At 51.5% G+C, this 15,827-nt stretch overlaps 1 protein-coding gene across 1 annotated transcript; it reads right to left on the bottom strand.

Annotated features, from left to right (window-relative positions):
* Positions 1-511: 511 nt before the first annotated feature.
* On the bottom strand, positions 512-6,393 carry ANGPTL4 (angiopoietin like 4). Its single transcript, XM_038567498.1, has 7 exons — positions 6,061-6,393; positions 5,784-5,894; positions 5,525-5,642; positions 3,167-3,280; positions 2,724-2,819; positions 2,359-2,640; positions 512-1,439 (listed from the first exon to the last, which is right to left on the bottom strand). Exons 1-7 carry the CDS (start codon positions 6,391-6,393, stop codon positions 1,258-1,260), a joined length of 1,236 nt encoding a protein of 411 aa, XP_038423426.1. The 3' UTR covers positions 512-1,257.
* Between the last annotated feature and the right edge of the window lie 9,434 nt (positions 6,394-15,827).

Below are 15,827 nucleotides of genomic sequence, written 5' to 3'. Positions count from 1 at the left end.
GCTGGGTGGAGGGGCAGAGGGAGAGAAAGAAATCTTTTTTTTTTTTTTAAGATTTTATTTATTTATTTCAGAGAAAGAAAGCACACATACAGAGGGAGAGGGAGAAGCAGACTTCCCACTGAGCAGGAAGCCCGATGCGGGGTTGGATCCCATGACCCAGGGATCATGACCTGAGCCAAAGGCAGATGCTTAACTAATTGAGCCACCCACTGAGAGAAAGAGAGAGAAGAGAGAGAACCTTAAGCAAGCTCCATGCCCAGCTTTGCCCACGTTGGGGCTTGATCTCACGACCCTGAGATCATGACCTGAGCTGAAATTAAGAGTTGGATGCTTAACCAACTAAGCCACCCAGGCATTCCCCCTTTTTACTTTTTTTTAAACTTTGTGCGTGTGTGTGTTTTTCCCTTTTCATTTAATGTGACTATTAGAAAAAAAAAAATTAAACGTGTGACTCACATTATATTTCTATCAGATGGCGGGATGCTAAAAAGTTCACTGTGATTCATGTATGTCAGTAATTAAGAAGGGGCTTTTATTCTCTCCACGAGTTTCCAGAAGGATTAAGTATTTCAGTTTTTGAATATAAAACCTGACACACACATTGTGAAACAACAAACGAAGGGAGGAAATTAAAACCTGTTGTCGGGTGGTAGGACGAGCCAGTGTCGTCCTCAAAGGATCTGGGAGCCTTCACCCTCCACCCTGGGAACGTATTTCTGTGGACTTTGAAACTGCCCACTTTTTAAAACAAACTGAAGAATAAAACAGAACAAAATGTTCTGAGGTTGCTTTTATTACAAGAATTCTGCGAGCTCCACCCGGACACCGCTGGCGCCGGCTCATCCCACAGCACCCACACACAAGGACACTGTGAGGGCGCTGGGGGCCCGCGGGGGCCCGCGGGAGCCCTGGTCCCCCAGCCAGTCAATGTGACTGAATCCTCCATCGAGGGCTGGCCTGGCTGCCCCCAAATGGTCCCTCTACGTCCGACTCCTCGGGCAGGCAAGGAATAGGTCTCAAAGCCCCTCGGTCTCACGCTTCCAGGGCCTGCAACCCTGCAGCTCCGTCCTCAGAGGGTATCACCTGCAGCCCCCCACCCGGAAAGGGGGCAACTCCAGTCATGAGCTGCTTCTCTGTTCACGAGGCTCCAGAGGGCCCCTGTCTTGAGCCCCTGCCTGGGCAGGGAGTGGCCACATGCCGGGCCAGAGTCAGAGTCACTGTCCTCCAGGAGCCTGGCACCAGGCCCCAGTGAGGAAGCTAGGAGGCTGCCTCAGTTGCTGTGGGCTGGATCAGCATCGTGGTGGCCTGCAGTGGGTAGTAGCGGCCCCGCCAGGTCTTCCAGAAGATGCCCTTCTTACGCTGCTGCCGCTGGTGTGGAATGGAACGGAAGTACTGGCCGTTGAGGTTGGAATGGCCACAGGTGCCAAACCACCAGCCACCTGGGGTCCAAGAAAACAGAAGTTGGTCAGATGGGGGTCCTTGTGCATCTGCTGGGGCTGGGATGGAGATGAGGCCAGGTGTAGGACTTCATAAATTTTGGAGGGGAAGATATTTCTAATGATTGTCACACTGGGTCCTGAGGAACCCCAGGTGGTGACAAAGGAGTCTTGGGGGCATTGGGCCCCCCTTTCCAGTCCTGTGACTGTGGCAAGTTACTTCTCTGTACTTGGTACATGGTTAATGTTTTTTTTTTATTTTTATTTTTATTTTTTATTTTTTTTTTTTGGTTAATGTTTTTTAAAGACTTTCTGTGATCATCATCCAGTTTATACTAGACTGAATCTTACAAAATTACTAGCTTTCCATCATTTCTTGACCCACCAAAAGCAGTTTCATGCATTTCACTCTACAGGGCCTGGACTCTGTCTCCGATTTCATTTGAACAAGACAGGGTTTATCTTGGTGGCTTTGCCACAGGCCACAGCCACAATCCCACAAATGTCATCTCAAAATAGTGTTATAGAGTGGGAACTGTGGTTACACCCAGTTTTTTAAAAAGATTTTATTTATTTATTCATGAGAGACACAGAGAGAGAGTCAGCGACACAGGCAGAGGGAGAAGCAGGCTTCCTTAGGGGAGCCCAATGTGGGACTCGATCTCAGGACCCTGGGACCATGCCCTGAGCTGAAGGCAGATGCTCAACTGCTGAGTCACCCAGGTACCCCCTATACCCATTTTAAAGATGGGCAAACTGAAGGTGGGAGAGGGTAAGTCAGTTGCCTAAAGGCACCCAGCAAGTCAGCAGAGAATAGACGGGATTTGGTGTTGAAGGCAGGTCAGGGGCACAGAAAGGCGGGGAAGGGGAGGTCTTGCCCTTGGGGTGCAAGGCAGGACAGGAAGGGACAGAGCTTGCTCACCAGAGAGGCTCTTGGCACAGTTCTTGTCACCACGCAAGTCGTGGTCCTGATCCCAAGTGGAGAAGGGCAGGGAAAGGCCACTGGGCGCCACAGTGGTGGCCCCCAGTTCATTGGCCACAGGCGCCGTGAGCTGCAGGCTGTAGGCCGTGTCCTCACCACCCAGATGGACGGGGAACTGCAGGGACTCCGCATTGCCCTCCCAGTCCTGAAGCTGCACAGCCAGGCGGCTGCCGCGGTCTCCCAGGATGCGGTGCACCTTCTCCAGGCCCAGCCAGAACTCACCTACAGGGGAGAGGCCGGCAGTGAGACAGAGCTGTGGCCCTCACCCCCACCTCTGGGGCTCTGGCCCCACTAGAGACACCCACCGTGCGGGTCTCCAAAGCCAGCCTTGTAGGCTTCCCAGGGCTGATTAAAGTCCACGGAGCCATCCTGGCGTCTCTGAATGACAGTCCAGCCTCCATCTGCCCAGAGAGGTGCAACGTCATCAGGAGGACCCTGCTTGCAGGGGACCCTGACCCAAATCCGGAACTGCCTCTAAACCCAGAGAGGGCAGTGTTCCCCTCATTCATCCCAGCAGACCAGAGGAAGGTGGTCCAAGGTGGGCTGACCATTGGGCCAAGGGGCTCAGCCTAGATCATTGTCCCAAGGACTCCACAGGGCAGGAGGGAGGGGGCAGCAGCAATCTAGAGAGCTTCTCTGGGCCCGCTGAACCTGGCTCAACCATGGGTTGTGGTATAGGAGCTGCATCTGATAGACAACAAGGCCCATGACACGAAGCAGGGCACCCCAGGGGGCCAGTGCGTCCTACCTGCGGTCATCTTGCAGTTAACCAGGAAGGGCGGGGACCCCTGAGGCTGGATCTGGAACAGTCCACTTTGCCTCTCTCCTTCTTCAAACAGCTCTTGGCAGTCCCTGGGCAGCCCTGAAGGGCAGGCAGAGAGAGGGGCAAGGGGATTGAGGCAGGAGGATTCTCAGGAAACAGGCATGTCAGGGGCTGGGCAGTGGGTGACAGCGATATAAGGAGACAATCCTGGGTTCACCACCTGGACGGCTCACGTGCCAGCCACCATCCTCCCACACTGCACTGCCACCTCTGGCCACGCGGCCTTCCTGGCACCACACAACCTCCTGCCACAGGGATTTTGCACGTGCCAGCCACTCTGCTGGGGACCCTCTTCTCTCAGGCCTTTCCTGCCTCATTCTAAAGATCCAAGCTTCCAGAAGAGATACCTTTCCCGACTCCCAAAGAGGAGCATCGAGGAGTTTGTGTGCTCCCAACCCTGGAGTCATCATCTGGTGGTCTCTCCTCCACTGAATAAGGATTCCCTGGGCCCAGGGACAGAGTGGCTTTGCCCACAGTCTGGTGTTTCACCGGTTTAACCAGCGCCCAGGCTGATCCTAGCCCACAGCAGGTGTTTAGTAGCCTGGAGGAGTGAGTGAGAAGCTGGGCCAGAGTGGGGAACAGAGGGGAGCCCAGCACAAGTGGCTCTGCTTTGTCAGGTGGGGCTTGCAGGGACAGAGGCCGCACCTGGGCCCCCAGGTCTGGGAAGCATTGGTGCAGGACAGAGGATCCAAGGAGGAAGAAAGGGGGTGCGTGGGTGGGGGGTGCGTGGGTGGGGGAGGGCCCGGGGCGTGTCCAAAGGCTGGGGAAACCCCGCCCCCAGCCCAGCCCAGCCGGGGAAAGTAGGGGAAAGGTCGCCCGGGGGAGGGGAAGTCCACGCTGGGGGGAGGGGGGCGGACCCAGAGTGACTGGAGACCTCTTCCGGCCCCTGGAGCAGCTCCCCTTTCCCCTACTTTCCTCCCTTCCAATCCCCACGGCACCGGGCCAAACCACCAATGTGGCTTCCATTAACACCAGCTGTTTGTCTCTCCAGCTCTGACCCTTCTCCTACTTGGCAGGGCTGAGCCCCGGGTCTGGGAGTCCCCAAACCCACGCACCGCCCCCCACCCCCACATCCCCGACCCAGACCCGCGCCTGCCGGTCTGATCCCAGGGAGGAGGTTTGGGAGGGTGTACTGGACCCTTACTGGCCTGGGAATGGGGAGGAGGGGAGGGAGTTGGAGGGAGGGGAAGGGAGGAGGAGCCCTCAAGACTAAAGGGCTGACAGCCAGCAACCAGCCCCAGGGTGTGAAAGGGGGGAATCCGAACTTTCACCCAGTTGGTTGCACGCAGCCACTGATGCCAGGCTGGGGTGTGATGGGGTAGGAGGACCGTGAGGAAACCAACCGGGTCTGGAGCCCAGAAGTTAGGATGGGGGCAGAGGCACCAGGAGCTGGGAGCCTGTGCCAGACCCAGAGCTGGGGTAGGAGATTTGGGGCAATCTGGAAGGCATAATAAAGGACCCACAACTAATGATGGTGCCAGAGGCCCATTCTTTGCAGGAAGGGGAGAATGGGAAGGAGGGTGATCAGGGACTTTGGGACCAAGAGAGGGGTAAGGGACTTGGATTTGTAAGAGATTCAACAGTGAGTGGTGTGTCTGGCCAGGGAGACGGGGGGTTCCCTGCTCTCGCCCCCCTCCTAGATCTACACTCCAAGAGACCATGGGGCAGCCAAGCTCAGAACCCTCCACTCCTTGAGGCGCCTGGGGGGGCTCAGTGGTTGAGCGTCTGCCTTTGGCTCAGGGTGTGATCCCGGGGTCTTAGGATCAAATTCCGCATCAGGCTCCCCCCAGGGAACCTGCTTCTCCCTCTCCCTCTGCCTCTGCCCCTCTGTGTCACTCATGAGTTCAATCAGAACTCCAGGATCCCTAGCTAGCACCCTCCTGCGCTAGCACCCTCTTGCCCACTGCTGCGCCCTCAGAGATGGTTCCAACCTTCAGGAAGGCATCCTTGAGCGGTAACACCCCCTTTCCCACACCCCTGCTGCTCAGTTGGACCCTCTTCCCCAAACCCTGCCCCAGTTAGTGGCCGGCAAGGCATTGAGGGAAGCCACTGGCTTGCCAGGAAGGAGGAGGTGGTGGCCCAGCTGGTCAGGGGCAGGGATGAGCTGGGATGTCCCCCCTTCAGCCCCTTGCCAGAGTCAAGTGAGCCCATGGAAACCCAGAGCCAGGCCCTCTCTTCTTCCCAATAAGATGGACCAGACCAGGAGGGGTCAGAAATGGCAAGTGCATGTGTGGTGGCCGGGACAGAGGATTGCCAAGGGACAGCCGAGGACTGGACACTCACGGTGCAGGCGGCTGATGTTGTGAGCAGGGCCCACGAGCTGTGCCATCTTGGGGAGCCTCTTCTTCCTGGCAGCCTTCGCCATCCCGTGGCCCAGATGCATGGGGCCCAGGAGGCCCACCTGGACAGGACAGAAGGAGGATACCAGGTCTGGGCTGGCGTTCGCTGCGCAACCTGACTGGTTCTCAGTCCACACCCACAGGGCGAGCTTCCACCTCCCGCCCCAGCTGCGGGGGTGGGGGTGGGGGGTGGCATCAGGTACCTGGCTCTGCAGCTTCTGTATTTTCAGCTGCTGCTTCTCCAGGTGCCGCTGCTGCTGGGCCACCTTGTGGAAGAGTTGCTCGATCCTGCTGTTCTGGGTCTTGAGCTGAGTCTGGGAGAGCGCAGACGGCGGCCGTGAGGTCAGGGCCTCCCGCGCCCAGCCTCTCGGTTCATCCACCTGTCCGGCCTTCCAGCTCCCCCTCCCGGGGCACCCCGGGGGCATCCCCCACCCCCCGCCCGTCCACACTGTTTAAGACCCGGAGGGGAGCGCCAAGTACCTGCAGGCTGCGGAGAGCCTCGGGGGCAGCCTCGCCGCGGGGGCCCAGGCCCTCGGGGGCGCGCGGAGGCGCGGCGGAGCCCCCAGGCTCCTTGCAGGCTGCCCCGCAGGCGCCCAGACGCCGCTCCAGGGCGCCCAGCTGCCCCTGGGTGCGCTCCACGTGCTCGCGCAGCCCGTGGCCGAGCTGCAGGAGCCCGTGCGCCAGCACGTTCACCTCGTCCCAGGACGCGAAGCGCTGCGGCTCGGGGGGCGTCGGGCTGCCCCGCGCGCTCAGGAAGCCGGCGGCGGCGGCGTACAGCACCAGGGCTGCGGGGGCGCTCGGCGCTCGGCGCATCCTTCCCGGGGGCCGGGGCGCGGGCACTCGGGGGGCGCGGGGGCTCGAGACTCGAGGGCCGGAGACGTGGGGCACCCTGGCGGAGACCCACTCGCGCGCAGAAGCCACCGGGGAGCCTCGGATCGCAGCCTCCAGCCCTCTGGGCTTCGCTTGGCCCCGCGACGTCCCCTTTTATAAGGCGGCGGGAGTGCTGGGGTGGGGCGTGCGGCCGGGGGAGGGGTTCCGTGAGCCCGAGGCGGGGTGGTTGAGGAGCCGGGGGCACGCCCCGGAGTGCAAGGCTCTGGCTCCTCCCGCCCGTGTCTGGAGCGCCTTCTCCGCCGGCCGTGGGAGACGTGGCTCCCCGCGACCCCCTCCCGAGCCCTGGAATCCCAAACCCCCACGCCGCGCCCGCCGCGCTCGGCGGGGACTGACGCTGCTGGCGGTACCCCTGACCCCCCCCAAGTCAAAAGCCGGGGAGAGGGCGGGGAGATACAAGTTAAGAAAGAGCCCTGGTGCGCTGAGTTCTGCGAGGCCGGGCGCGGAGCCCGGGACACCTCAAATCCCCGCCTCCGGAGACTTCCCGGAGAGCAAGTGGCCCAAGACCAGGCTGGACCCTAGGGAGACGTCTCTGGGCTCTCACGCTCCTTCCCGCTCAAGGATCCGTCACTGCAGATGTGTTTGTGGGATCCTCGAACGTCTCTCATCCCACTTCCCACAACTCGGTGCCCTAGGGGTGGCCCAGGGTCTTTCCCGTTCGGGCACCCCCCGCAAGGTGCTCCCCCCCCCCAGGGCGCCCCCTCGACCCCAGGGTCTGCAGTGTCATCGATCTCTGCTTGTGTCAAAGTAGACACCTTGGAACAGGAAGGAAGAGGTGATACATGGAAAGAGGAAGTCTCTTCCATTCATTCATTCATTCATTCATTCATTCATTCAACAAACAGTCCTCTGTTCTCGTTAGTAATTCCCAGTGGAGAGAGCCCAACACTGAGTCTGGGGTAGGGACAAAAGAAGGAACTAAGTGAGGCTGTGGGGCTGGACCATGTTCATTTCAAGAGTCTAAGCATTCTTTGAACTTTTTTTTTTTTTAAAGATTTATTTATTTTGAGACAGAGAGAGCGCGCCTGCGCAGAGTGGGGGGAGGGGCAGAGGGAGAGAGTCTTCCAAGCACAACACAGGCCTCCATCCCACAACCCATGACATCATGACCCTAGCAGAAACCAAGAGCCAGTCCCTTAACCCAGCGAGCCACCCAGGCACCCCCTCATTCAACAAACTTTGACCAAAGTTCTCCCCCTCCTGCTCCACCAGCTCCCCAATACTCTCTGTCAGGAAATTGAGGCAAAGAAAATCCTGCGTGCCAGGAAGAACCCTGGGCAGCTTGGCTTGGAGCATGGGCCAGAAAAACATAGTTGACTCAGCAGGGCTCCGAGCCAGCTCAGCCTCTGGAATCTGAAACTGCATGCCCCGGGGCTGACGTGCAGGTCACCACTCCTACCCTGGGCCACCCGGGCCAGATGCCAGGATGGCTGATCCCGGCAGCAGTGACAGGCAGATGGGAAGGACAGGAAGGAAAAACTACAAGGAGTAGATCCAGACAGCCACCATCTGCCCTGGCAGCTCGCCTGTCCACCCCCTGGCCCTGGCTTCTCTCCGAGAGGGTGTTATAATTATCAGAGTGTGCTGTCTTCTTCTTTCCTGGCTTCTTGCACTGAGAGAAGTCAGCAGTCAGTTTCTCAAGCTGATGATGGACTTTTCTTGATACACTTTGCAGGGACGGCTTCCTCTGTGTCATGTTTTGGAGGGTATAAAACATGCCAAAAGCTCTTAGAGGCACCTGAGGTGTACATGCTACAAAAGAATTTGTCCAGGGATACCTGGGTGGCTCAGCCGTTGAGTGTCTGCCTTTAGGTCAGGGTATGATCCCAAGGTCCTGGGATCCAGCCCCGCATCAGGTTCCCCATAGACAGGGAGCCTGCTTCTCCTTCTGCCTATGTCTCTGCCTCTCTCTGTCTTTCATAAATAAATAAATTAAATCTTAAAAAAAAAAAAAAAAGAATTTGTCCAGTGGCCGGGAGCTGGCTCTGAACTGCATCCTAAAAACTGCCCTGTGGAACATACCCTCCGACCCAGCGATGACACAGTCCCGCCAATCAATTATTTCTTGAGTACTTACTGTGTGACAGCTACTGTGCTGGGACCGTAGCGGTGGGTAAGACGCTCCTATCCCCATGTTGGCTACTCTGGTCAAAGCCAATAGCATTAGGAAGGTGACATGTGGCCTGGAATCTCTCACCAAACCAGGGAAGCAGTGAAATGGATTTTTTTTGGCCTGTCTATGGACAGTTGATGCTCCCTACTTTTGGGAGATTTCAATCTGGCACAGTACATGGTCTCATGGAGTGTCTTTCCTTTTTTTTTCTTTTTTAAGATTTTATTTATTTATACATGAGAGACACACAACCACTGAGCTACCCAGGTGCCCCGAGGAGTGTCTTTCCATCTGTGTCTCTAGAACCTAGGTTACTAGGGATCCCTCAGTCGGTCTTTAGTAATCTCCAATCATTGGGTCTTCTGGTGGATGGGACAGGAAGAGCTAATCTGTTGGAGGAGGGGCTGCTTATGGATAAAAATAGCAGCAAACACCTACTGTGTCCATAACCTATGCCAGTATTGTCCTAAAGTGATTATATATCCACTTAATCCTCATAGCAACTCCAAATGAGTTAGGAGCTATTATTATTCTATTTTATAGATGAGGACATGGTGAAAGAGAGATTAAGTACTTGTTCAAACTCTCACGATTATCTGAACAGAGCTAGGATTTGAAATCAGGCTAGCTGACTCACAACTGTGTTCTTGGCAGCCGTGATATGCCACCTTTGTTCATAGTAGCCCGGTGGTCCTTGCCTCCTGAAATCCATGCCCTATAGTAGTTCATCCCTCTGGCTTGACCAAGAGGATATTATCGAAACGTTGGTGTGTGCAACTTCCTAGGTTAAATCATTAAAAAAAAAAAAAAAAAAAAAGTGGCTTCTGTTTTGCCCTTGATTAGATCAATTGTTCTGGGAGAAGCTGGCCTCCGGGCCCTGAGGACACTCAAGCAACCCTTTCGAGAGATCTGAGAGATCTACACGGCCAGATGAAGAACTGGACTCCTCCCCCAACAACAACCAACATCAGCTTGTCCACCCTGCAAGGGAGCTATTTATTTAGTTTTAGAGAAGGGGGGAGGGGCAGAGGGAGAAAGAGGGGGAATGAAGGAGACCACCTCCCCCCACCCCTCGGGTTGAATGCAGAGCCAAACGTGGGGCTCGATCTCACGACCCTGAAATCATGACTTGAGCCAAAATCAAGAGTCAATGCTTAACCAACAGCCACCCAGGCACTCCCAAGGGAGAATTTTGGAAGCAGATCCTACAGCCCCAGTCAAGCTTCCAAATGATGCAGCCTCGGCTGACATGGGTGAGCAACCTCATGAGATTCCCCCCACACTGGAACCAACATACAGCTAGCACAATAGATAACCAATACAATGGCCAAGGATTAATTAGTGCCAGCTCTGTGCCTGGTACTATTTGAAATATTTTACGTACATTCATTCACTTAGCATGCCCCATGAGGTTGGCATGGTACTGTTTTAATCTCCATTTTATTTTATTGTCCTAAAGATTTTATTTATTTATTTTTAAGATTTTTTATTTATTAGAGACAGAGAGAGAGAGAGAGAGAGAGAGAGGCAGAGACACAGGCAGAGGGAGAAGCAGGCTCCATGCAGGAGCCCGACGTAGGACTCAATCCCAGGTCTCCAGGATCACGCCCTGGGCTGAAGGCGGCGCTAAACGCTGAGCCACTGGGGCTGCCCTGTTCTAAAGATTTTAATTAACTTAATTTGACAGAGAGAGAGAGAGAGTACAAGCAGGGGGAGCAGCAGAAAGAGAGGGAGAAGCAGACTCCTCACTGAGCAAAGAGCCTGACACAGGGCTTGATCCCAGGATTCCGGGATCATGACCTAAGCTGAAGGTATTCACTTGACCGAGTTAACCACCCAGGTGCCCCTTAATCTCCATTTTATTTTATTACAAAAAAATATTTATTTATTTATTCATGAGAGACAGAGAGAGAAAGAGGCAGAGACACAGGCAGAGGGAGAAGCAGGCTTTCCACAGGAGCCCTAAGTGGAACTTGATCTCGGATCCTGGGATCACTTCTGGAGCCAAAAGCAGAGGCTCAGCTGCTGAGCCACCCAGGTGTCCCTTAATCGCCATTTTAAAGAAGAGGAGGGGTGCCTGGCTGGCCCAGATGGTAGAGCATATGACTCTTGATCTCAGGGTTGTGAGTTCAAACCCCACATTGGGTGTGGAGGCTACTTAAAAAAAATTAAAACAGAATAAAAAAAATTAAAGAAGCAGAGGAAAATGGGGCACAAAGTGGTCACATGACCCGAGAAAGGAAGTGTGAAGGGGCTAGTCTCCCAGGAAGACTGGGAGCTACTATTGGGCTTAAACCTGCTGCAACTGTATTCTGTTTTGAGCTCTGCCAGGGGCTGACAGTGGGTACAGTTAATGCCTCTCCCTTGAGTTACAATCCTGTCACCTGTCCACATTTGCAGAAGCCAACCCCCCTCTGCCATTTCTCCTCTAGGGCCCACCTGTTGCCCATGTTTTAGGCACAGACCTTGCATGATCCTACACTGAGCCCCATTGGCCAAACTCCCTGAAGATATGCTTGTTTTGATCTGCCCAGGATTTTGAATATCAGTAGCTTTCTAACAAAAATCTAGATTTTTGGTTTCCCTTGCAAAATTAGAAGGAGAAGCAAGGGTGATCTGCAGTCCTGTTCATTTGCAATGGGCCAGAACTGATGGGAAGTCACCTCTTTGGCCAGAGCAAGCCTTCCCACCCCATCATTGCCCTGTGACGCAGTCCCGTCCATGCTCTGTCTTTTGCACATCCCTGAGGGCTTTGGTCACTGCCTTTGGGCTGGTGATTTTCCATTGCTAGTACCAGCCTCAGACCTGGGCGAGAGGGCTTCTGTGATGGCACTGCGCTGTCAGGGTGAACTTCCCCCACCAGGGGAGGAGTTGTGGGAGCAGGAATGTGCTTACTGAAGCTTCTAGACCAGGGGTACAAAGTTTTCATTTAGTGTGATGAAGAAGTTCTGGAACTGTGTAATGATGATGGTAATACACCATGAATGTATATAACTTGTATAACTTAAAATGGGGGCGCTTGCTTCTCCTTCTGCCTGTGTCTCTAACTCTCTGCCTCTCTCTCTCTCTCTCTCTCTCTCTGTGTGTGTCTTTCATGAATAAATAAATAAATAATTAAAAAATTTTTTAAAATTAAAATGGGGGTGCCTGGATAGCTCAGTTGGTTAAGCATCTGCTTTCAGCTTGGATCATGATACCAGGGTTCTAGGATTGAGCCCCACATCAGGCTCCCCACTTAGTGGGGAATCTGCTTCTCCCTCTCCCTCTGCCCCTCCCCGTGCTCATGCTCTCTCTCTTGTACTCTCTCTCTCTCTGAAATAAATAAAAGCTTTTGAAAAATAAGAAATAATAAAAAATTTTAAAAATTTTAAAAATAAAAATAAATAAGTAAAATGGGGGCACCTAGGTGGCTCAGTGGTTGAATGTCTGCATTTGGCTCAGGGCATGATCCCGGGTCCTGGGATCAAGTCCCACATCGGGGGCAGCCCAGGTGGCTCAGGGGTTTGGCGCTCCCTTCAGCCCAGGGCCTGATCCTGGAGTCCTGGGATCGAGTTCCGCGTCAGGCTCCCTGCATGGAGCCTGCTTCTCCCTCTGCCTGTGTCTCTGCCTCCCTTTCTCTCTCTCTCTCTGTGTGTCTCTCATGAATAAATAAATAAAATCTTTAAAAAAAAAAAAGTCCCACATCGGGCTCCCCATGGGGAGCCTGCTTTTCCCTCCGCCTATGTGTCTGCGCCCCTGTGTCTCTCATGAATAAATAACACATTTTAATAAATAAATAAATAAAATGATTAAAACGGTCAATTTTCCATTATGTGTATTTCACAATAAAAAAAAATAATTGAAATCTTGAGAAGACGAAAAAAAAATAATAAATTTGAACCTGGCCTTTCATATCATTTTGAAGATACATTTAATAATATATTTAATGACTAGGATAGGACATATTTTATTATTTGACAGGGGTTGATTAATGCATTAATTGCCTATTATCGCTGTATAACAAACTTTCTCAGCACTTAGGGGTTCAAAGCCATATTCAGGGGCCTTGGTGGGGCAGTTTGTTTCTCTGGGGTCACTCAAGAGTCACCTGAGCTCCACTGGGAATGGATGATCCAAGGTGAGCGCTTAGTGCTGGTGGCTAGTGGGGCTAACAGCACCCCTCAGTTCTCCTCTGTGCAGCCTTACCAGCAGGATTGCCTGAGCTTCTTACATGGCAATGGCAGCCTTGCAAGAGAATAAGATCCAAGACCTAAGATGATTAAAGCCTTTGCTTGAATCTCATTTGCTGATGCCCCAACAGCCAAAGCTACACAAGGGTATGGGTGTCACTAGGCATGAAGCATTGGGGGCCATTGGTGAACACCCTATCACAGTTAGCTTCATGCAGAACTTCACATATTTAGATATATGGCGTATGGACTTCCACTTAGACTCTTGCCCCGGCCCTGCAAACACTGGAGGGGACTTCTCCATTGTACCAGAGACTCAGTGCAAATCAAGATCATGTCATTGCCCTCACAGGGATTCGAGCCCTGGGGGCCAGACCCAGCACTGGTTCACCTCCTATGTTCTGCAAATGTTGCTTCATTACCCATCATGTGCCAGGCCCTGTGCCATCTGGTGGGGATACAACCCAGGGTGGGTTGACACAGTCCTGTCCTCAAGACTTCACAAATCGGTGGGGAAACCAGGGCCCTGGGATGGGTGATCTACGTGGAGCTGAGTTGCAGTTAAGTTGATATCACATCACATTTTGTAGACATTTAATTAAACGTGTTAACTTTAATATTGCAGATATTTTTTCTTTCTAAATTTTCGAAAAGATATGCTTTATTTTTAAATCTCAAATGTTTATGTAGGAGCTTGAAAAGAGCTTACACTTTAGGTTCTTTTCGGAAAACCTTGCCCGAGGAGACAGATCACGTGATCTTGTAGTATCTTCCTTTTTAAAAAAAATTTATTTTATTTTATTATTATTATTTTAAGATTTTATTTATCTATTCATGAAAGACACAGAGAGAGACACAGGCAGAGGGAGAGGCAGGCTCTGCACAGGGAGCCCGACGTGGGACTCCATCCCAGGTCTCCAGGATCACACCCTGGGCTGAAGGCGGCGCTAAACCGCTGAGCCACCCGGGCTGCCCTTTTTAAAAAATTTTAAATTTTGAAATAATTTCAACTTCTATGGACACCTAGGTGGTTCAGCTGATTAAGTATCTGGCTCAGGTCATGATACTGGGGTCCTGGGATTGAGCCCCACATTGGGCTCCCTGCTCACTGGGGTCTGCTCTCTCTCCCTCTGCTGCTCCCCGTGCTTGTGCTCTCTCGCTCTCTCTCTCTCTCTCAAATAAATAAAACCTTTAAAAAATAATAAATTCAACTTACAGAAATATTGCAAGAAGAGATCATAGACCTCCTGTATACTTTTATAAAAAAAGATTTTATTTATTCATGAAAGAGAGAGAGAGAGAGGCAGAGACACAGGCAGAGAGAGAAGCAGGCTCCATGCAGGGAGCCCAATATGGGACTCAATCCCAGGACTCCGGGGTCACACCCTGGGCTGAAGGCAGGTGTTCAACCGCTGGGCCACCCAGGCATCCTTCCTGTACACTTTTCATAGAGATTCACCAATTGTTAACTTGTTCAACTAGGTTTATCATTCTATCTATAAATTCCATGTAAATATAGATATAGATGTGTAATACACACACGCTATGTATGTATATATATGTTTATATATATACACAAATATTTTGAGAGATGCATATATCAAACAAATATTTATGGAAATAGACATACATATAATACACATATTTATATGTAGAGAACTACATATATAGAATATACACAGATTATATATAATACACATATATACATAAATATATATTTAATACACATGTGTAGGGACATATTAATATACATATTAATATATATTATATATATAATACACACATATATATGTGTTATATATAAAACACAAATTCCACATATACATGAAAAGAGCCACATTAATGTACAGAAACACCTACATATGCATACATATAATATATATACAGAGATGTATATAATACATATGCCCATAGATATAAAATACAGGTATAGATAGGGATATAACATACACAGAGAGAGGGAAAAGGAAAGGTGATATATACTCAGCAAACATACACACACACATTAGTTTTCTCTGAATAGCGTGGGGATACGTTGCAGACACGATACGCGCCTTTGCCTTCTGCTGAGACCAAAGCCACTCTCTTGGGCACCGCAGTCCGGTTCCCAACGCCAGGAAATGTGACCCTGACACATCGCCTGTATCTAATCTACAGTCCAGATTCCACTATGTCCTTGACAGCCGTGCTTTCTCTTGGGATCCCATCCAGGATCACATGCTGCATATTGTTTGTCTCTTTAGCACCCCTCAATCTGGACCGATTCCTTGGTCCTTCCTTGACCTTCATGGCATTGGCATTTCTGAAGTCTACACACCAGGTTATTTATAGAATGTCCCTTACCTTGCATTTGTCTGATGTGTCCTCCAGATTAGACATTTTTTCTGTGCATACCAGGAAGCACGTGATGTCTGCATGTCGCTTCCTAGCACTGTTTATTGCAATTTTTAAAAATTAATTTTTTTATTGAGATAATTGACATATAGCATCATATTAGTTTCAGGTATACAACATAATGATCCTATATTTGTATAGGTTGCGAAATGATCACCACTATAAGTATGATTACCGTCTGTCCCTCTCCATAGTTACAAAACTTTTTTGTTTTTGTGATGAGAAATTTTAAGATCTATCCTCTCAGCAGCTTTCAAATACATGCTACAGGTAATTATAGTTGCCATGCTGTATGTTACATCCCTGAGACTTACTTATTTTATAACTGGAAGTTTGATCTAAGGCTGATCATTTTACCTTTATTTTTATTTTTTAAAGATTTATTTATTCATGAGAGAAACACAGAAAGAGGCAGAGACATAGGCAGAGGGAGAAGCAGGCTCCCTGCAGGGAGCCCAATGCGGGACTTGATTCCAGGACCCCGGGATCACAACCTGAGCCAAAGGTAGATGCTCAACCACTGAGCCACCCAGGTGTCCTTTATCTTTAATTTTAATACTGGATGGTCAGTCATGAGGGAAGCAGGTGAACCTAGGAGAACCCAGAAAAGGGACCAATCCCATCAGGCCAGGCTTCCTAGGGCAGAGGCCCAGAAGCTGACAGATACTATGATCAACCAGGTG

The sequence above is a fragment of the Canis lupus genome, chromosome 20 (assembly GCF_011100685.1).
Source record: "Canis lupus familiaris isolate Mischka breed German Shepherd chromosome 20, alternate assembly UU_Cfam_GSD_1.0, whole genome shotgun sequence".
Lineage (NCBI taxonomy): Eukaryota > Metazoa > Chordata > Mammalia > Carnivora > Canidae > Canis > Canis lupus.
The sequence above is the reverse complement of the archived record's forward strand: the minus strand, read 5'-3'. Positions and strand labels throughout refer to the sequence as shown.

What these genes read in the sequence shown, in the direction of transcription:
- ANGPTL4 (XM_038567498.1), bottom strand. Translation starts at nt 6,393, where the DNA reads ATGCGCCGAGCGCCGAGCGCCCCCGCAGCCCTGGTGCTGTACGCCGCC. An exon ending in CAACATCAGCCGCCTGCACC is followed by an intron (nt 3,281 to 5,524) that starts GTGAGTGTCCAG and finishes CCTGCCCTTCAG; the next exon opens with GGCTGCCCAGGGACTGCCAA. An exon ending in TGGCTTTGGAGACCCGCACG is followed by an intron (nt 2,641 to 2,723) that starts GTGGGTGTCTCT and finishes TCTCCCCTGTAG; the next exon opens with GTGAGTTCTGGCTGGGCCTG.